This window comes from Alosa alosa, chromosome 6 (genome assembly GCF_017589495.1).
Source record: "Alosa alosa isolate M-15738 ecotype Scorff River chromosome 6, AALO_Geno_1.1, whole genome shotgun sequence".
Lineage (NCBI taxonomy): Eukaryota > Metazoa > Chordata > Actinopteri > Clupeiformes > Clupeidae > Alosa > Alosa alosa.
Window position 1 is genome coordinate 3,207,620 of NC_063194.1, and position 22,981 is coordinate 3,230,600.

At 42.4% G+C, this 22,981-nt stretch overlaps 2 protein-coding genes across 2 annotated transcripts in view; one reads left to right on the forward strand and one right to left on the reverse strand.

The window, feature by feature from the left end:
- The window catches only part of rdh8a (retinol dehydrogenase 8a), a 10,786-nt gene extending 4,722 nt beyond the window's left edge, over positions 1-6,064 (reverse strand). The window contains exon 1 of the mRNA XM_048246995.1: positions 5,725-6,064. Within this exon, the coding sequence (XP_048102952.1) occupies positions 5,725-5,830 (106 nt within the window). The 5' untranslated portion in view covers positions 5,831-6,064. The remainder of the gene's footprint in view (positions 1-5,724) is intronic.
- An 11,094-nt stretch (positions 6,065-17,158) lies between these two features.
- col5a3a (collagen, type V, alpha 3a) overlaps positions 17,159-22,981 on the forward strand; it is a 74,136-nt gene continuing 68,313 nt past the window's right edge. The window contains exon 1 of the mRNA XM_048246328.1: positions 17,159-17,450. Coding sequence (XP_048102285.1) covers positions 17,369-17,450 — 82 coding nt within the window. The 5' untranslated portion in view covers positions 17,159-17,368. The remainder of the gene's footprint in view (positions 17,451-22,981) is intronic.

Genomic DNA, 22,981 nt, shown 5'->3' on the forward strand with positions numbered 1-22,981 from the left:
GTTGAAATATTCAGAACCAGCACAGATACTTTGAAAATAGAGAAAATACATTAATCGGGACTTTAGCTTACAGTAATGTTCTACAAAAAGTTGACTTTACAGTATTAAAATTTGTCTTTTTACTCTATTTTTGTTTGTCACCATGTTACAGTACCATTAGCTCAATACATTTTTTTGTGCCTCCAGAAAATGGGCGCTTTACTGTAGAATTGTTTGTTTCTGCAGTTGAAAGGGTCTATAGGCCTATGAATACATACTGTACACGACCCCCCCCCCCCACCCACACACACACACACACACACACACACTTGTCTTTAGAAAAAAACAAAATCAGTGTCTTCAAAACTCCATCCACATCTGGTGGTCGCTGTATTCTTCTTTGCTTTTTTTTCTTGTTTGCTGTAAAATATTGTATTCACAACAGCAAATTATTTGGGAAAAATCACTATTTTTGGTTTCAATATTGCTTGCATTTTTACTGTGTATTTCAACTTCTCTTTGTTGATACCGTAACTTTCACTCTTGTATGGAAATACATATAGAAAGCCTAAGACAGAAGAGCTTTAGGTTTTGAGCAACAGTGTGTACATGATGTATCCAAAATGTCATATTATGACAAAAGTTTTTTTGTAATGTGAAGCCGAATGTTTGCTTTAAACATGTGTTTTGACATTTTGAATGTTGTGTGTCATTTTGCTGGAGATTTGGGGCATTTTGCATTTTGTGTGAGCAGTTGTGGGTTTTGTGTGTGGAGTTTTGAAAAATAGACACAGAGTTTTGAAAACGTGTGTAAACAATTGTAAAAAACTGTAAACATGCCTAACAAGATCTAGCCAGTATCTTTTCATGGACAGCAAGAGTCCGCTTCGCTCGTTGTTTTAAAGGGACACCAGGCAACGTTTTTGTGTTAATTAATCATCTTTGTAAGTCGGTATATGGTTAAATGACTCATTACGGGGCGAATGAAGGCTCTCTTGCCTGCCCCTACTGCCTGTAGGAAGAATATCACACTTGCAAGTTCGGTGTATCCTAGCCGCCGACAGAAGCAGGATCAGTTTACAGCACAGAGGCAGGCTAACGAAACGCTAGATTGTTGCAAACGTGTGTATAATGGCAGAGCCGGCGAAGAAGCAGCGAAAACCCTTGACGGAAGACGCAAATAAAAGAAAAAGAGCTTCAGACCGAGCGAGGGGGAGTTTCGTAGAGAAAAAGCATCAGGCTTGCCTGGTGTCCCTTTAAAAAGGCTACGTTGTTTGTTGCTGCTACCCACGTTATCTCCAGTGGTGACTGTTTAACTTACACAGATGCGCACACACAAGAATGAGCGCTCACACCACTACCCCCTAATACTATGCCTCTTTATTGATAGCCACACATTGTAGTTCTCCTGTTTATTCGCTTGGAAAATCGCCACGTTTCATGTTTTTTGACCGTAGACATTTTAATCAACTACTTGTGTAACTGTCTTTAAGTCGGGAAAACGTGGATGTTTTTGATTACTTCTACGTCTGGCTACGTCTGAGCCCGCTAGCATAGCAACATGCTAACATATTCGGCGCCCAAGACCAGAGGCGTTTGAGTGCCGCGATACCGACGCGGGGAGAGGTGACTCAACTCGTGAAAGTTAAGGTAAGAACATATATTACTACTGACATTGGGTGGCGTGTTCCTTTAAGGCTAGTCTGCCTGGGCCTGGCCATGTTTGAACCACCTCACTCATTTGTTCGTTGTTTAACATGGACGTTTTAAGCGTGCGCTTCCTATTTGAAATGCAGCATAGGCTATGCGTGTTGTTTAATAGCTTACTTTTCAAACGGTAGAGCCTGTTCATTTAAAAACGTAGCCAGAGGACGTATACATACATATTAAGGCTTATTCTCAAATTCAGATTGCGTTAGGGGACGGGATTATTAGCCAATTTCAATCGGACAATTTGATCGGAGAGATTTAATTTTGTCGGACATTTCATTTTTTTTCCGGCCAATGTCCGGTAATTACCGGACAACGGAAACCCTGATAGAGATATATATATATATTGGACTTGAGCTTAGTACTCAACAAAATGTCAACTTTAAAGACTTTTTTTAGTTTTCATTTTTGTTTATCTCGGAGTTACCATTAGCTCAATGTTGTTTTCTGTGTCACCGGAAATGAATTAGGGACACATGTTTGTTTATGTAGTTGAAAGGGTCTATTTACAATTATTTATGGATAATTTGTCAGCGTCACCAAATGTCAAAAATGTAAACGTAGTAATGTAATATTTATCATTTTCAGAGATTAAGAGAGCATAACAAACTCTGCCACCCTTTTACTGTTGTCCACTTCTATTATCTATTAACCACTTTGAGTAACATGCAGACCAATGACTAACACTGACTAACCTATTTACACACACACGCACGCATGCACGCATGCACACACACGCAGACAGACACTCACATGCACACGCACAAACACACACACACACACAGAGAGAGAGAGAGAGAGAGAGAGAGAGAGAGAGAGAGAGAGAGAGAGAGAGAGAGACATCCATAAACCTCAACCATCATGTGATTACACATTTACTCAATCATTTCTGTAAAAAAAATCACCCTAAGCGTTTCTGGACAAATAAGCAAACAGATGTCTGTTACATCCAAATAGTCCCCATTCCCTGGTGGACCCTGGACCTGTCAATGAGAGTGACCCACATACACAGTGCATTTGTCTATGGGAGAAGGGAGGCTTATCAGAGTTCCTGCCTATCGACTCCACAGAGACCAGGGTGTAATCTCAGATCTTTATCTCTCTAATCTCACAGACAAGATACACATCACGGAAGGATTGCTGCAAAACATTATGTAAACGCCACAGCATTATACTGTATGTCAACAACTCTCCCATGTTGGGTTGTGAAACATATTATGTGTTCATTTTCAGTAAGAGCTGCATATGGAAATACAGAAAGTAGGCCTATTTTTAGTTAGAACAACATTTGTCTTGTGTTCCTTTATGTTTTGTGAGGGGAAAGGGAAACTTGTCGGTAAATGAAGAATATTAAATTTTTTAATCTATCACAGTTGTGAAACCACTGAAAATAGCTCCCTAATTGTTTCCAGTTGTTTTTGTTTTATTTGTGGAAGGAGTCTGTTTTGTTACAGGTGACCCCTTCCAAATTTGGTCCTGAAACCTCAATGAGCTATGGGCCCGAGACGATTCTCATCTTATTCCACTGCGCCCACCACCAGTCTTGCGCAATGTTTCTTTTTACCCATAACCCTCTGGTTGATCCCACGGTGAGCAGTGATGCCAGTAACGCGTTACTTAGTAACGCGTTAGTCTATTTTGACCACTTTTTTCGGTAACGAGTAATCTAACGCGCTACTATTTACAAACCAGTAATCAGATTAAAGTTACTTATCTAAATCACTGTGCGTTACTATTTTTGTCATTTTCCTTGGTAAAAAGATATATTCTTTGCTTTCTTTTCAGCATGAGGACAACTCACGTGTAAAACCACGCAGCGACACAAACGTAAACAACAATGGAGGGAGGAGAGAGATGCACGTTTTATCTATACAGTCATTATTTTGAGTTTGTGTCAGCTAAACATGACAACATTAAGGTACGTTGTACATTCTGTGCTGGCGACAAAGTGCTCTCTAGCTAGACATCCCAAGTCTCCCGAAGTTTTGGGAGTCTCCCACATCTTGATATCCTGACGCCCGCAAATTACATAAAATCTCCCGGAACCTAGAGCGAACAAGAGCACGCAAGCCAGACCTTTTCTCCCGAACTTAATTAATCAGTTCAGTTAGTGTATCTAGGAACAGGAGCGTCATGGCAGAGTCAGTGCCCCTCAAAAAGGAACATTTAAGACCCATTTCTCATCAGACTACACAAAAGTGTAGGCCTACCCAATTGTCTCATAAGAGTAAAACATAATGATAGTATTGCACACTGTTTGTAACAGTGACTTTAGCATTGCTCACGGCGGGTTAAATGATTGCGAAAGACTTGTTGAGGTGAGTTTAACAAGTGTAATTTCATTTGCATATTACTCAGGCCTATAGGCTACTAGATGGCTAGTTGCCAAGGCTACATGAAAAGGCCAAACTACCAAAATCTACATATTTTACTATCCCAATTTATATCAATAGGCCTTCCTTATTTGGTGTACTGACTAGACATTATTGAACAAACATCTGCATTTCAGTATCTAAGTAGGTTAGGTTGGGATGCCTGCTATACATTGTTGGCATTACTGTTAAAATGCACTTCCAGTATAGTGAGTATTGGCAAAACCGGTTATCATTTTTATGTTGAGGCGGTGGGGGTGTTGTTGGCAGCTGCTGAAAGTAACTAATAAAGTAACTTGTAATCTAACTTAGTTACTTTTAAAATCAAGTAATCAGTAAAGTAACTAAGTTACTTTTTAAAGGAGTAATCAGTAATCAGATTACTTTTTCAAGGTAACTGTGGCAACACTGATGGTGAGAGACCAGGAACAAGTTCCGTTCAATTAGGGTGCTATTGCTTTCGCTGACCTGTGGCATTTATGCACTCTTTCAACAGGCAACAACCCAGAACAGCCACGTTGCTATATCGTGCAATGGGAAAGCAAGTCTTCAGGCAATAAAAAGAAATACCTAGGTACAAGCGTGATGACAGACAAAAGGAGTCTTAGAAATCCTTTGAGTAGCCTACATTTCATTTCTCTGTGAACCTGGAGTTACCTCGAGGGCAATCTTTATCCCAACTGTTCCTCATGAAGAGCCACACATACAAGTGCTTTCCTGTATTGACAGAACAACCATTCCATTGTTCTTGCAGTGGCTCTCACTGTAATGCGAGGGCAGCTTTAACATTCTTAAGTGGACCACACAGCCTAGTCATTGGATTCGTTGAGAGGACTCCTCCAAAACTGGTACTCATTAGAGCTACGACCAACATTTTTTTTTAATCTCCGTGGATTTCATGTCCGCTCACACAGAGCCACAATGTTGCAACGTTTCCCAATTCAGGAAAAAAAAACAGGGCAAAGTTCAACCAGATTTATCTCCTGAGAGAGACTGCGTAGGGAGCGTTTGCCCCTTCTGTTTCACGCTTAAAAAATCACAACAGCTGGACTAAATAAATAAAACTGAAACGCATTGGTAGTGACATTGAGGAGGCGCGTAGGTGGATATGAGTAGAGCGAACAATGTATGGGAGTCTTCTGCCCCCGTGAATCCCGATGAAGACTTCAAACAATCCGTGCTTTTGGAGTGAGCCCTCGCTTGTACAGGTCTCAAACTTTGTCCTTCTCCCAACACTCGCTCTATGTGTTCTATAGGCACATTAGATACGGCACTAAACCGGGGCAGCGGTCTACAATTCAGTGCGATAAAGGGGGCTTTGTGCTGGAGAAGTCACTTGAAAGAGAACTGGCAGTCTTTCTAGTGATCTCCGCCTGGAAATCGGCATCCTTGTGTAGCCGTACCCTGGAAACTGCGCTTTCAGATGGTAATAGCTGAATAAGGGGGGAGACGGGACGAAGCGGCTCACAACAGTTCGATTAAGGAACTCCCATAAAGACAGCTTTAGGTGTCGTCGGAAATCACATTGCCTAGTCATATTAAAATATTACCAAAATTCTATACATTTCGTAGCTAACTGTTAAAAACGTCACAAAACATCTGTGAAAGAGACTTTGCTGTTATTGCTGAAAGAAATGAAACAACGTAAAGAGAGCGTATTTACCATGGTAACGCTTCTTCTCATCTTTGGCCAGTAGGACGGCAATTTGTAACCCAATTCCAGAGGAGCAACCGGTGATCAGCACCACTCTTTGCCCACTGCTCGCCATGGTGTGCCCGGCTTGATTGTGCGCCCTTATGGGTCCCTGCACTGGATTGCTGTCGCTAAGCAAGTCCGGTCCTAGGACTTTTAAAACTAAAGCGGATCATGCAACAAGGCAGCCATGTGAGCAAGTAGGCTAATGCAGTCACATGTCAAAGAAAATCGACCACAACAAAAACTTAGACAATTCACGGTAACGTTCTCTATGGGCAGGGTACGACCAAGAAGTAGGCTATTCCGACTACATGGATTATAAAGTATAATGTTTACGCACGCACGTGTTCTCTCTCTCTCTCTCTCTCTCTCTCTCTCTGTCTTTCTTTCTCTCTCTCTCTGTCTTTCTTTCTCTCTCTCTCTCTCAAGCAAACACTTTCCAGATGATAGATAGATAGATAGATACTTTATTGATCCCCAAGGGGAAATTCAAGATAATTCAATTCAATTAGATAATAAAAGGAGTAGTACTAAACAGTACTATACAGTTTTGCATGACATCTACCGACGTGTCATTTACAGCCTTTCCCAATGCTTACGAAATAGCACTCTGTAGCCTTTGTGAGGACATGTTTCCTATGTTTACAAACATAGCCTACTATACGGGAAAACTGAGAGTTTTGTTTTTGTTAGTAATTGTGTAGGGTTCTATTCCCTTTCTTTCTGTAGGCTAATGGAGTCTTTGTTTTCATATATCAGGTAGGCCTAGGTATGCAAACAAAGCCAAATAAAGAGTTCTTGTGTATATATATATATATATATATATACACATACATACATACAGAGAGAGAGAGAGAGAGAGAGAGAGAGAGAACACGTGTGTGCCTAAACATTATACTTTATAATCCATGTAGTATATATATATATATATATATATATATATATATATATATATATATATATATATATATATATATATATAATGTTCATCACCTGGGTGAGGTTTGTGTGTGTGTGTGTGTGTGTGTGTGTGTCAGTCATGATTTCTGTGACGTACCGTGTTTTCCCATAGGACATTCTGTGTTTAAATGCACAGGAAATGACTGGATATGGATTAAAGATACTGTGCAAGAGCCTGCATTACAAAATACCTGAACGGACAGACTCAAACCTATACTGGTGATTAACAGCACTCCCCAAGAGTCAAGAGTCTAACTGGACAAGAGAGAAAAAAAACTTCCTTACAGTTGAGAGAGAGACTTGTTTTTAGAAAAACCTTTCAACCTGTCTTCTGACTTCCAGTAAGCCATAAATAGGTCTACATATTTAAATAAAGTCTGCCGAGCCAAAGACAAAGTTTTATTGAAATATAATAAAGGGGTTTTACAATTTTTAGTCAGCATTTTATGCATTTTAGCCAAACATATTTCAAATTTTGCAAAAAATACTTTATGGTGACTTCTCAAAGTAAAAGATTGTAGGCAATGCATATTATTATGAATGTGTTCATGTAAGTTGGTTGACGCAATTTGGCTTTCATCAGATAAGATAAGTAGACATATTTTTTACAGACCATAGATAGATAGAAAAAAATCCTGAGCAGTTGCCAACATTAGATAACCCTGTCATCCTCTTTATATACTTTTATTGCACTTTGTGCCATATTTTATTTGATGTTCAACATTGATCAACATTTCACAATATATTACATTTTCTATACCAAATGCATATTTACACACAACAGTTTGTGTTCTCCACATAGACTATAAATAAGGGTTCTCCACTTTGATATACTGTAGTCCTCGACTTATGTTAGGAAAGCCATGATTCTACTGCCACCTGCTGTTACAGGTTAGGTACTGCAACAGAAGTCATTTCATAGAAGGAAAAATATTGAAATTGTATGTAGGCCTACGACAATCTATTCCCTACATTCTGACGCCTAGTGACCTGTGACACCTGTCTGGACAGAATAATCAATCAGGGAATTCAATTAGACTAATGTAGAATTGAGCATACCGTAATTTATTTTCAAAGAAGTAATTATGTGTGTGAATTGGACCGTAGCTGTCTATGAGATTGGAGTATTTCCCCCCAGGGGTTCAGCAGCACACATGTAGGATAGAACTTTTGGCTGGAATGGACCGAGAGGTGTCAAGGTGCAGGTGACAAGATCATCAGCTTCTGAGAACAAAGGTCACTCCCATGTCAAGGCTTGTCTCTGTCATTTCGCTGTATAGCCACAGCTGCAAGACCATAAACCTGCTTTGTAAAAATGACACTCATTGTCTGTCTCTCAACTCACACTCTCTGGCCCTCCTTCTGTCTTTCTCCTCCACTCTTTTACTCTCTTTCATTCACCTTTTCGCCAATTTTCTTTTTCTCTTGGCGTTCCATAATTCAGCAGTGTTCTGGATTGTGTAGAACGGTCCCTTCCTATCCTATCTTCCTATGCTGTTGACTAAACGCGTGTTATTTAATGGCCTGTCTCCTTTGGCATTTGCCAGCATGTTGAACAGTTATTGACTTCCGCACAGGTTTTTAAGGGTAGTCTACCATGTCCCCCTCAGGGTATGCATTTCATGAGGACGGGAGAGCAGCTCCAAACACAATATCAGCACTAAAGCAGCTGACCAACAGCAATAAGGCACTTTTTTCCCTCTTGCAATGACTTTAAAAAATGCACATTATCAAGGTTCTTAAATGCATTATGTAGTTCTCCATGTCTGTTGATGTCTTCATCTACACCTTGGCAGAGGAAACAGACTAGCCAAATCTTTGACACACATAACTTTCCAGGCTGAGCATATGTTTCATAGCTGTTTGCCAAGTTATTCAAGTGCTAACATCATCTATGGTTATAATATCAATAATGAATTAATAAAAGGGTAACAAGTACTGAAGAAGCCGTAGATCCAGTGGGCCTTTGTGTTCTTCCTGCAGTTTGGGTATTTTATGTCGGTCCACTTGAAAAAGTAATGATAATGATCTCAATGTGTTTTTCCCTGGTTAAATAAAGGTCAAATAAAAAAATGAAATGTTGGAAAGGCAGCTTCTATGGGATCATGATGAAAGCAAAATATTGGATATAATTTACAACTAGCAAAATTGAAAAGGCTTCCAGTCTTAAAAGCATGTAAGCAGAGTTTGTTTTTATGATAGAATGTATCTGAAAATATAGACCAGTTTGCTTCCCTATATTTTGGTTTACTCAGTATATAAGGTTACACTTTAATAACTTATAATTAATAATGTCTCCTTCCTACATCAATGCATCTCTTCTCAAGCCAAAATGAAAGAAATACACATTGGTACCGGTATTCTAAAGTATACTACCAATTAATGTTCTTTCATTGGCTGCTCTTCAGTGTAGACCTCTAGTCATTAGTCTCTATTTACACAAGACTGCCGGTAGTATCTTTTGTTCTTTTGAGGCTGGCGCACAACCACCATATTCCCACGGCAAGTTGATTTTCTGAGAAAACAATATGGCACAGCACTGTTTGAATTGAGAGAAAATATTTTTTTTGTATTGAAAGTCGGTGAGATTGCTGCTTCTGTGTTCTGCATGTTTTCTGTTTCTGTGTGTGATGCATATGTGAGTGGGCTATGTGAGAGGTTGTGTTATCAGGGGCTCTTGAGTGATGGGCAGAGCTGATACTGTGGTAAACTCAGGAGGACAGTGTAAGATGGACAAGGCCAGCGTTCCTGGCGTGCTTTGGCCTGTTACCTGAGGGAAAAGTGGACAGGTGTGTGTGTGTGTCTGTGTATGTGTGTGTGTTTTTGAAAAAAAGTCAGGCCAGATTGATGAGGTGGAGCTATGGACCCTCTTTGCAATGCCTCTGGTATTTCACACTTGCAAAGAGCCGAAGAAAATGAGGAGAGTGAACAGAAAGAGGGTACACACACACACACACACACACATATATATATATATATATATACACATACACATAAACTTTTAAAACAAATGTGTTGTCCCTCTCTAGACACAGAGATGTGTTACAAGACAACGCCAGTTGTGTTGTTTTCAATGCAAGTTGTGTTATTTTTAACACATATTGTGTAGCAAATAAAAAAAAGGAAACAACACAAACTGTGTTGTCCCTATCTGGACACAGAGATGTGTTAAAAACAACGCAAGAGATTTTAGATAATAATAAAAAAAGAGATTTTAGATAATAATAAAAAAAAAACATTTCAAGAAACAGCAAACACTGAAATACAAAACATATGAGTAGAACAATGATGCATCTTACATTGTAAAGGCAAATTAAATGCTGTTTTTCTTATATATCATAATATGCATCTCCCAAGTAACACTCACACACACACACACGCTTATTGCATCCAGAGACACTTTCTCATAATCCTCCCGTGCTCTTGAAGACTCTTTAGAGAGCCTCTTTACCCTCCCTCTCCCTCCCAGTCTCCTCCCAGAATCTCTCGCCGCCCGTCTCTCCCTCTCCTCCTTGGCCAGGTCTCGTGGGTAATTTGCCGCAGGAAGGCCGCAAGCTATGTCAGGGAGGCGTCCAGATTTGACCCTTGATCTTTGATGTGACCTTTGACTTTCGGAGGCTGTTGTCCTGCTGAGTCCTGAGTCCTCTCTCCCGCCCCTGCCTGCGGTGGCTAGTCCTCCCTGACCAGACACACACACACACACACACACACACACACACACACACACACACACACACACACACACACACACACACACACACACACACACATACATCCCAGGTGTCACCTTGCAGGCCCCTGCCTGCAGAGATTCAGAATGCACTTATCTCTGCTGACATTTAAATATGTGGGGCATTCAGCAAAGCTCTGTGCTGCCACTGGACAAGTTCCTCATATTCATCCCAAAACTATGCAGAGATTTGACAATTTATGCAATAATTTGCCAACGACTGAGGCATCACATATTACTATTATAATAAAACTGACATCATAACCACCCATTAAAATCATTAAACACTGAACAAGATTTGCAAGATATGATAAGGACCGGAAATGAATTGATGCAAATTTCTTGATGGTGCCACATAAAACCATTATACCACTTTCTCATGTCACTTGTCACAAAAGTGATTTGTAGCAGGGCACCAATGTGTGGCTGCAGGGCAAATGAAATAAAAAAAAAACACGATTACCACTTTAAATGGCAGAGGCAGGGATGGAATCGTGCTGCTCTGACATATTAAAAGTCCTGTGGACACAACAGGAGATTCTGTGAGCAGCGGTGGGCCCGGTTCTGAAAGGACAAGTGGAGCCCACGTGACCCAGGGGCAGTGGAATGTTTGCGTCGGGTCAGTGGCGGCGCTCTCCGCTCTTTTGTGTGCTGTCTGCTGAGAAAGTGAGGAATGCAAACTTCACAAGAGAAGAGGAGGGGAGAGAGAAAGAGAGAGTGAATAAAGAAAGAAAGACAGAAAAGCCTACCAAGGGGAAGAAAAGATGGAGAAAAAGAAGAGTGAAAGAGAGTATTTTGAGAGAGAGAGAAAAAAGGGCACTGTGAGGGACATGGAAAAAGACAGTGGTGAAAGAGACAGACAGAGAACAGAGATTGAGAGAGGGAGAGAAAGGGAGTGAGAGTGGGAAAGAAAGAAAGAGAGAGAGAGACAGATGAGGAGCCAGTGTGTTTGGTCCTGGTGGAGTTGATTGTTTGCAGAGGTTATTTAAGAGGTTTGATCCTACATGTTAATTAGCTTTGCCGTCCTCCATCTGTAATTATGATAATTGACACCTCCCTGGTAAGCCCCCCCACCTGTCCATCAGACTGGGCAGAGAATCACATTATCTTCTGATTTTTTACATTGCTTGATTATCAAAACATTTACGGTATATATACACATATATTAAACATTCTTTACCGTTGATGAGTTTACTAATAACTTAACTTTGTTTGTGACTGCGGTCTTCACACCCTTCACCCCAGCCAATGCTATTTATAAGAATAGGCATGAATCACAGCAAAGGCAAAGGAGTATTACACTGCTCTGCCTCTGACAACCACTTCTTTCCGTGAACGTGTTCTTTTAGTACCGGAAGTATTAAAAGTTCCCTCTGCTCTTTTATGCCATCACTGAGGCAGAGGAGTCAGCGCCTTGTCTTTCGGTGAGAAAGAACTCAGCTTGATCCTGTTTTTGTCCAGTCAGGCTGGCGTGAATAGACAAAAACAGTATGCCATCATATATATATATATATATATATATATATATATATATATATATATATATATATATATATATATATATATATATATATATTAGGGCTGTCAAAATAACTGATTAATTTCGATTAATTACGTCACTAATGCTAATTATTCAATGATTTATTTGAATTTAAATATTTAAAATACTTTCACAGCAAAAATTATATATGCGATTAATTTAGATTAATTAATCACAGAGTATGTAATTAAATAGATTTTTTTTTTTAATCGATTGACAGCCCTAATAAATATATATATATATATATATATATACAGCATGACTTAAAAACAGTAAGCAACTTACTGTTTCTGCCAGTAATCATCCGCTTGTACTGGAATAGATATGGTTATGTATGTTTGCATTTACGGGTTAGATGGGTGAGTGGTAGAAGTGAAGTATACTGTGTGTAGGTGAGGGAGACAGAACATGGCGTTGAGATATCGCTGCCTCCACAGCTTGGTCTGCTCACTCCGCACCTGGCTGCTTCCGGAAAGGTCTGGAAAGCGTTTGACAACGGGCAGATTTATATCAACAGGTGAGGCCTTAAGACAGGGGCATATATAACCATCTGTCTGTGTCTGACACATGCAGTAATGGAGTGATTACAAAACAGTCTTTCTTTCATCTGTTTCATATCACTAGGAGTCAGAGGCAGCTCTGGGATACATCTCTCCTATTGTGGAGGAGGGCTCTCCCACGTCGTGACTTTGTTGGGGATCTGGCTGTGATACGGCCCTGTGCTGGGCCAGGTGTGTGTTCCAGGGAGTGCCCCGTTGGACTGTGACATGTGTTTGCCATGAGAGCGTGTGTGATGTATGTGAGGTTAAGGCTCTCTTTCTGGGATGTTATGATAGTTCTTTTTTGACAGATTAGCCCATATTAACTGACAACCCATTGGCTTTGATCCAAGGCAAGCAAGAATCAATTTCCTGTTCGAAGAGCTCCAGAAACAACCTCTGACTCCAACGGCTCTCCGATGTGTGGGTTGTTGGACGTTTAGCTGTCAGATGACTTCAGGGCCTGTGTGAGCATGTCAATTGCACCAATTTTGACCGCCCTTACAATGAGTTTGTATTTGCATCTACTCAAGTAAAAATAACCTGGAGTTGGATTACTCATAGCCTCCAACACACATATTAATTTCACTGAATGATTTAGTTGTGTGCATAACTGCAACTAAATGATACACTTGTTGATACTTATTTTACCCTATGATTCATTTCAGGATTTCTCCTTTTTCTAAAAGTATGTTAACCTTGCACACGATTGTACAAACAAAGACATTAAGTTGGCATACCAATGACATCAAAGGTAAAAGGCAAATATTCACAGTGAAAATGAGTGAAGTATTACGCAATATGATTATCTCACTTCCATGTCCTGAAAGCAACAAGTTCTTTGAAATGTTGATCACTTGAGATGATGTGAGAGAGAGAGAGAGAGAATTTGCTTGGGAAAAGTGAATAAATCTATATCTGGCAAGTTACAAGAGTCAGTAAGCTTATCACTTTCAAACTTCAGGTGCATACTTCCCAGCATCAGGCTGACTGCGGTCCTGTTCTGGCATGTTCAGCATTTTGAAAGAATAAAAGAACGGAGGAAGCAGCCAATCCAGCCACTCTCCAATCCAGACCACATGTCCTCCATCTCTGACTTTCACACCCAAATCAGTAAGGGGGATTCCCAATGTATCTCCATAGAATTACAGAGTCCACTGAGTTGGCAGTGAAAATATCCCTCCACACTTGTAACAATGAAATGAACCATAACTAACATTGGTCAAATGGCAGAATGAACATAATGATGAATTAAACATTAATAATGAATAAAACATGAATGTACCGGTAATAGTGTTTTATATTTCTGAATGTCTGTCATTGCTGCAGCTGATGTGATTGGTTTGACTAGAAAGTTAGAAAAGCACTCCACATTGCAAACTCCACACGTACACTTAATGCATGAAAAAATAATTTGTTACTGATAAATTTGTAAAGCAGAGACTGGTACAGCATTACCAAAAATCCATTTGCGTCACTCTAAACATACATCACTCTGATTGACTTGTCAGAACCACTTCCAAATTGTAGCTGCTGCACCGTATAGCACCAATCTCACTTAAAGTCTAGTGGGGATTGACAAAAGCACTGATAGAGGCACAGAGGCAGTGAAATGTTGATATGGTGTCTGGGCTACAGAGCTGCTGGATAATGAAAGAGTGAATGGAGCCTGTATGATTAATGCATTTCTCTGTTGCCTCACTGGGATTTTATATCCATTCAGCCAAAGTATAAAATCGATTTATTTCCCTGTCAGGTTTGATATCAAGTTTGTACGTGATGATTGAGTGAACGTGTAATGCAGTACTTCTTTTTAATGAATGTTTTATATTTTAATTTGCCTCTACAAAATTTGTGTCAACATATCTCACTCAGACGTTCAACTCCATGGCTGAAGGCCATAGTAAACTTCTTCATTATTAGGCCTACAGTATTGTCAAGGAGACAACAGTAGCATGAGAAATGTTGCAGTAGAGAAACACCCAATGGCTGAATGAAAAACACTGAATGTTTTTTCCCAAATGTCTTGTTGGTCTGATAATTGCTGTAGTTTGTGGAAAAGTTAGAGACACCACAACTAATTGCCTGGGTTTTTTTCAGGGGTTTTTTCAGTAAGCGTTGGATACACTCTGAAGCACACACAGACCAAGAATCTTGGACTTAATCTGAAAACTGGAACGAAAACCAAGGAGCTGTCTCTCCGTAATGGCAGTTCTTTACTACTCTACGTGAAGGAGGTTTTCTTTGGCTCCTTCATGGCTGAAAATGGTTCATAACTCATATTTTTATGCATATGTTTAACATATTCATAACTCGGGACCGATTAAAAAAATATAAAATCAGAGCGATGTACTCACTCTACCAAGGAGTCATCATTTTGGATGTACTGTTAGTGATCATTACAGGTCTTGTTATTGCTCCAGATTGAGCAAGGCACAGACAGGGGTGAGGAGTTCACAGAGGCATGTTCTCACAGAGATGAATTTGAGCTTCTCGTGAGCTTCTCACCAGCCCTGGATAAGGACTTGGACTTTTCCCACTGAGCCAGGCACAAAGAAAAGTGTCCACCTCACTCTCTCTCTTTCTCTCTCTCTCTCTCTCTCTCTCTCTCTGTGTGTGTGTGTGTGTGTGTACAGAGCCCTGTGCACAATCCTGCGAATGGATGTGGGCACACAGCATAAAGTCCATAAGAATTTCACACACACATCTCACGGCTCGGACTGCACTCATGGTAACTATCTGCTAAAACCTGTCAGGAATGTGAGGCGAACTGAGGAAAGCTTAGCGTGAGCTAGTGAGCAGGAGGAAGGAGGAAGAGAGGGGAGAGGGAGAGATGGAGAGGGGGGGGGGGGTCTTGTTTACCTAGGGGATAAACGCAAATCTGTAAAACTATCTGGCCTGCTATTTTTTTCCACCATTCCCTCCCTCCCTCCTTCCCTCCCTCCTTCTTCATGTCCGACCACACTATTGTCCTCTCTTTCCCGTCTTTATGCCTCAAACTTGTGGACTACATTCAAGTGCTTCATTTTCATGGATGTGGCTGCCCAGCAATTCTCAGGAGTAAAATATCATTTTACTCAGTCAAAATCACACACACACACACACACACACACACACACTCACACACTCACTCACACACACTGCGCAACCACTCACCCACATAAGAGAGGTGGCTGTCATAGTCCGTTATAAACGGTGATGTCATGACTTGCACCATGCACAGCGCAGTTCTCTGTGAGAGGGACTTTGTTTCTCTCTCTCTCTCGACAGTGAACATCCCCGCCGGGAAAAGATGGGGCCATCTCACCGCCACCACGGGCTCTGTTCATGAAGGGAAGAATTGTGAGTTTTTGATGGGATGTCCCACTCTCCCCATTCCGTGGTTGGAAAGCACATCTCTTTGTGGACTCCTTGGGGGGAAAGAGTCTGTCAGAGGCAGGGTTTGGCTCAAGCAAAGCAGATTATTCTCTTTAAGAGCTCTTCCTGGCCTACTGACAAAGGCCTGTTTTGACCTGATCATATGTTGATGTCAACATGGTTTATTCTGTATTTCTCTTTCTTTCTTTCTTTCTTTCTTTCTTTCTTTCTTTCTTTCTTTCCTTCTGTCCTTCCTTTAATTAAAAGCATTCTTTTTTATGCAACTCATCTTTTTGCAAGTCTTGACTGAACTAAGGCAGCATCTGATGCTTTAGTGTATCAGGGCTCTGGCATGGTTCACACTACTGAGCTTCTAGAACAGCAGATTCCCATTTTGATATACATCCTTCAAATAACCATCATCAAAAAAGGGGGAGGGGTAGTCGGCAACACTTTGTTCTGTCAGCATCCAGACATTTGTCATTCCCATCTCTCATGTCACTTTCATTCAGAATGCGGTGACATTGCAATGTCTTTGTGCTGATGGATTGGACTGGTGTAGATCAGCCCTGCAGGTTTTGGACTGCAAGAGGTCATCTGGCTTTCCATGTAAAACATGCTGAGCGCTATGCTGTGGGAATCTATAGTGACCCGCTCCTGCAGCAGACAGCGTCTTATGAATTGGGGAAAATCACTGGAATGAGATAAGGCCGATGGTGAGATAACCTTACTTAGTCTCTCGACCTGCTCTGGGTTCATACTTGTCGTACTGCCCACAGGTGTTGAGCTGTGTCACTGCTCTGTCACGAAGGTTAAAGTTTCAACAAACTATTGAGCCTTTGGCTGTAAACACATCACAATGAGATTGAATTCATGTAAGTGTGCATAAAAATACACTAGAGTTAAACAGCACAGTTGCAGCTGCAGATGGAATTCATATTTCTTCAATAGTGTCTCAGGTACATCTCTTATGATAATTTTAGAGATGATTCTGCATACAGAAATGGACAGGTATCAATTTCCAAATCTCAGTGTGTGCAGAAGGCCTGCACAACAGCATCCTTGAACATCAAGTTGCCAGGAGTAACAAACATGCGTCTGCCAAGGAGCAACAAGTAATTTATGATATGTGTCCTCTGGAGGCACGCTTTCTCATCTGCTCCCTCTGAGCCCTGACACCGTTTTGGGGGAGGGAGCAGGAGGGCTGGGGGGGGAGAGAGAGAGAGACAAGGAGAAAGAAAGAGAGAGAGAGAGAGGGCGAAACTGAATGAGACGGACAAACACAGAGGAGGAGAGGAGAAGATCCTCCAAAAAAAGAAAAACACTTCTTTTCCATAGTTGCTAGAGAAACTGCAAGGCTAGGCTGTGCGCGCTCGAGCTGAACTCTCCCACGCATGGCTTCTAAGTTCCAACACATTTAATCTCTCTGCGTGCATCACGAAGTAGACTTGTGCAGAGGCGACGGAGTCTCTGCGCGTTTTAGAGATGGAGCGCGTTAAGGGCACAGTGGTGTGGGGAAGATTACCGCTATTCCTCATCATTCTACATACAGCAGTCACTCAAGGAGGTAAAGTACCTGCAATGAACCACCTGTTCAATAATAATAATAAAAAGTGTCTATTCAATGTCGTCATGTAGGCAATTTGCACCGTTCATGTTGTTCTATTTAGATCACTTCTAGTCTTGTTTTTCGCGATGGCACGTTTAATATGAGTTAATCTTAAACGACAAGTTCTTTTTTGAATGAATAGTAACTTTAACCAGCTAACTGAAATATTTCTGAGATTTCAGTAGGGAGCTCATATTTCGATTTGAATGGGTATTATTAGCGTTTCTGCTAGTCTGAATTTGTTCACTTGGTTGGGATTAGTCTCAAGTACAGGCGATAATGCGCTTTAAAGGCAGGAAGGGTAATGGCCAATTTTTAGAGTTTATTCCGCTACGAATTACTTCCATCCGAGTACGTCTGACCCACATCAACAGGATTTGAGGTAGAGTTGAACAATTCTGTCGTTCTAGTCTGTCTGTATTTAATTTGTCATCACCATGCTATGATGACAGATTGATGAATTAACTTGGCTGAGTTTTCTCCTGTTGAAATCCTTCACGGGCTATTTATGATGTCATGTTAAAGTGTGCGCGTGAACTTTGGCGGTTTGCTGCGGAACTTTTGACGTTAGCTTGAGAAGTAATTGAATGGGTGATCGCCGAGCACCACCAGTAGATTAAAATTCCAGCAACTACACTGGAGGTTTTAACGTCGATGTGCGCTAATAATACTGTCGATTCAATGCATTAAGAATAGTGGCTTGTTCACTCTGGTGACAGAGGCAACTCGAAATTGGAATTAATTTACACATATTAACAGTGGTCACAGGCAATGTAAGATATGCCTAAACAATAAGAACACTTTACAGCCAACCCTGTCATTCATACTATGCCCCATTTAAGTAGGCTACTTTTACAAGTTTCTTGCAAAATGGGTGGTAGTAGGCCTAGGCTACTGGAAAGATGGTTTTGTGGGGGACTGCAGGAATCCTTGTGAAGGCCTTGTGTAATCCTGCTCAGATATGGCCCTTACATTATTGTGTGTGTGTGTGTGTGTGTGTGTGTGTGTGTGTGTGTGTGTGCTGTAGAGTTAGGTATGAGGCTTTTTATCCAGTACAGCCATACCGTAAATGTTGCCTTAGGGACTGTCTCAACCCTGCAGGAGATTGTCTCTTGCAGATTCTGGTGTTGAAGTCTATAGCAGGTACCCTAACAAGTCCTGACAAATGGTGTTGCCTCATTAGACATTCAGACACTTCAGTGTAGGCCAGTGATGAGACTCTGATCTGGTTTGGCTCTGCGGGTTGTTTAAGTTAATGTGAATATTAAGTTTCCTGTAGAGGACAGATAAGAGCAGTGAGTGAATGAGACAGGGGTTTTGCTCACCTGAGTTGAGAGCACATAAATGAAGATAAAGGGCTGCAGTACACCACCACCCTCTGGACACTTCTGTTGTGATACTGTCTGTGTGTGTGTGTGTGTGTGTGTGTGTGTGTGTGTGTGTGTGTGATTCCTGAGAATTAAACTTGTGCTTGTGTTGTTCCTACAGCACAGCACTAAAAAAACACCTACTGAGTAGTTTAATTCATAGGAATCACACACACACACACACACACACACACACACACACACACACACACACACACACACACACACACACACGCACTTACTAAATACATACCTGTACCAGGTCACTTTGGTTACAGTTGTCTGTTAACTGCTAAACAAATAAATGGAAATAATCTTTGTCCATGTAGGAGACACATCTCCGTAGGAGACACATCTCTGTAGGAGACACATCTCTGGCATATGCTGCTGCCTATTTACAGCATGTGACTTGTGCATTCGTTGTCTGTTGTCACATGTGACGGGCTGAGCTGAGGAAGAAAGGCTTTCTTCAGCCCCTCCACAGCTCCAGATTCCTCTGTTCTCTTTTACACCCTCCACATTTTTGATCTCCCTAAACATTAAAAAAAAAAATCTCACTCAAAGGGTCCGGAAGAGGGAGGTTTGTTTTCATTTCTTACAGTGTGTCTGCCCTTCATTTACATTTGCGTCCTGCGTGAACCCCGCCCCATCATATCTCTGTCGTGGGACTGAGATTCAGGAATTCGTACGCTCAACTGTCTACAGAGTAAAACAGACTTTGTTCTCCTTTCATCTCAGCCCAAATTAGTTCAGCAGTGGAAATAGAAAGTGAGCACGAATTAAAAACGTATCAAAGGGGTGGGAGGTCGGTGCGGTGGTGTGTGTGTGTGTGTGTGGTGGGGGGTAGTGGGGGGTGAGTAGTAGAGCTCACATCCGGTCTGAGGCCCTCTGATGGAAAACTTAAACACAGAGTTACAGGGGCTTGTTTTGTCTTTTTTCTTTCTTTCTTTCTTTCTTTCTTTTTTATTTCTTTCTTTCTTTTTAAAAAGTCTTTACAAAAAAGAGCTCGCTTCTTTAAACAGACCCTCCCCACTGGTGAGGAATTTTGCTATCATTCACTCTGAGGAGCTACGAGGAATTTCCCTACATATTATGATTGTTGATTCAACTCAGCATCACCTAAAGGAGTGCCTCTCTCCAATCTACAGCCAACTGTAAACATCTGGAGGCCAGAGAAAAGCCCCCCACCACCACCACCACCATATATCTGAACATCAGATGGCCCCTGCTGCCTTTCGGTACACTCATGATGGAAATCCTCATTATTCGAGGGGACCCGCATCCTAATTCAGCTCTGCTATTATTCCTGCCAGGCCCATGGCAGACAACAAGGAGCCCTTATCGCGGGCTCGTATATCACGGACATGCTCGTTTGGAATTTCCACGTTTATCTTCCTTAAACCATCTGCGACCCCATGTTAAACAGTACGAGACGTATAACAGGACCAGTAGAGCTTGTCTCTGCCTACTTTTACCTAGGGGGCCAGAGAGAGAGAGAGGGAGAGAGAGAGAGAGAGAGAGAGAGAGAGAGAGAGAGAGAGAGACATAGTTTATAGATATCCGTTTGTACACCTGGCTGTAAAACATAGGATGTAGCATGTAATATTTATGCCTCAGTGGCACGCCTAGCCCACCCACCTCCCACACGGCGTACGCCCAGGAGGGATGGAGAGAGGGAGGACCACGCCGTGGAAGAGGGGAAGAGCCCTACTGGGGCCTCACGGACATCAAATGCAGGTCCGCGGTGAAGACATTGGAAATACTGGAAAAACAGTCATTTTGTTTTCGTTGGTTGCTGCAGAACACACAGAGGGAGCACCAGGGGTAGGCAGGGTTGGGGTCTGTGTGAAGTGTTTTTTTTGTGTGTGTTTATGTCTGTGTATGTGTGTGTATGCTTGTATGTGAAATTCCCCATTATGGAGTTTGTGTGTGAGAGACTGGGTTTGAGTGTGCATATGTCTCTGTGTTGGTGTTTTGGTGTATATTTGTGTGCAAGTGTATACTGTGTGTGTGTGTGTGTGTGTGTGTGTGTGTTGGTGGACTGAGAAGGAGCAGAGTGGAGGGGGAGCAGGTGTTTCCTCCACAGGCCCAGCAGTGGTGGGAGAGTCTGGCCGCCGTGCGGTGAGCAAACACGGGCTGAACAAACTGCGGCAGGAAGGAGAGGAGGAGAGGAGAGAAGAGAAGAGAAGATGAGGAGAGGAGGAGAGGAGAGAAGAGAAGAGAAGAGAAGATGAGGAGAGGAGGAGAGGAGTGAAGAAGAGAGAAGAGACGTAAAGAAGAGAGGAGAAGAGAGGGGAGAGGGGAGAGGAGTAGAGAGGGGAGAGGAGAGAAGAGGAGAGGAGTAAAGAAGAGAAGGGAGAGGAGAGGAGAGGAGAGGAGGGGAGTAAAGAAGAGAAGGGAGAGGAGAGGAGAGGAGAGGAGAGGAGGGGAGTAAAGAAGAGAAGGGAGAGGAGAGGAGAGGAGAGGAGAGGAGAGGAGGGGAGAGGAGGAATGGCAGGGCAGGGCTCAGGACCATCAGGCCAGCAGCGTGGGGAGCAGTGAGGGGGAAAGATGCAGATGCAGGGCCCGACTCACCATGAGGGCTCTCTCCAAACACGTCAACTCCCACACCCACTCACAGAAGTACACACACACACAGAAGTACACACACACTTTCACACACTCACACACCTTCACACTCGCCTCCCGGCCAGCTGACCCACATTCTGCTCTGGACTGAGTCACCGATCAAATGCCACTGTGTCCCAGTCACTGCAGCCGAGCGCCAGAAGTGTGTTCCAGCAACACGGAAACACAAACACTTCCCTACATGGGGCCAGAATCCCACTCATCTTCCCTCTCACTCACTCTCTCTCTCAGCTCTTATGCTCTGCTGGGGTGGGCCTGGGCCTGGATCTGGACCTGTCACTGGGCTGTTGGCTGTGAGCGAGGCACTTGCAGATGCTTGGGCCGCGGTTCTGGTTCTGGGGGAGGCGTGATTAGCGGAGCTGTGGGCCGATGTGGACTGGATCCCGAACTCTCGCTCTCGGGTCCCCGAAGCGCCGGTCTGGGCGACTCCTGGCTGCGGCGCTAAGTAAAAGCAGATTCCGCTCCCACTCGATCCTCGCAGCTCAATCAACATGATAGATATCTTAAACTTGTACTTTAACAGCATGACCCATTTCTCTCCTCCTTTATGTTGCACCCCTCTCTCTCTTTTTCTCTCTCTCTTCTGTAGTATATATGCCAGTGTATGTTGGTCTGTGTGTATGGTTGTGTAAATGTGTGTGTGTGTTTAGTGTATGTTTGTATGTTGTATGTTTGTATGTATATGTGCATGTATGCGTGCAGGCATGTATGTGTAACATATATAACACATAGCAAATATTTGGTATATGGCGCCCTTTCTCTCTGTCTCTCTGAATGTCTACCCCCCCTCCCCCCTTCTCCTCCCCCCTCTACCTCCAGCACTCCCTCAGCTCCATTGTTAGTAAGTCAAACCCAGAAGCGTTTGCTGGTGACAGAAGCCGGGGCGAGACGGGAGCTGCTGAGAGACGGGAGCGCTGTAGGGCAGAGCCTCGTCCAGCCTCGTCCAGCCTGGTCCAGCCTCGCCGTCGACGAGCTGTTTGTACAACAGTGTGCACGGGGGAGTCGTCGTGTCGTGTTTTGGGGTGCTCGATGGATGCTTGCTGAGTGCGGGCTAGTAAGGGGTTCGTTTGGGCGTGTCCTGGGGTCCCATTGTTACCTCAGGGTTTTGTGTTGCTTCACTGCCTCCGCTGTCCGCGCGGCCTCGCTCTGAGTCATTCGGGGTCAGAGGTCAGTGAGGGAGCGAGGTAATTCAATTAAACCTGTCCTTCTCCAGAAGCCAACAGACAGCCTCAGTTTCTCTGCCTTTTGAAAGGGCCCAGTTTTTTTCCACGTCGCTGTTTTTTGCCATCAATTTGTTACGCTTTTATTTTGTCCTTCTTGTAGGGTTACTTTGAACTATTTATTTATGGCACTGACATAAAGGACTTTTTGTCTGACTTTGTCATAGACTCGTCTGAAGAAATTATTTAAATCCCTAAAAAGTGCTTTAGACTAGTGTCTCTCTTGACCGTCTCTAAATAGCAGGGTGTGGTGTGTTAGAAGTGGACAATGACG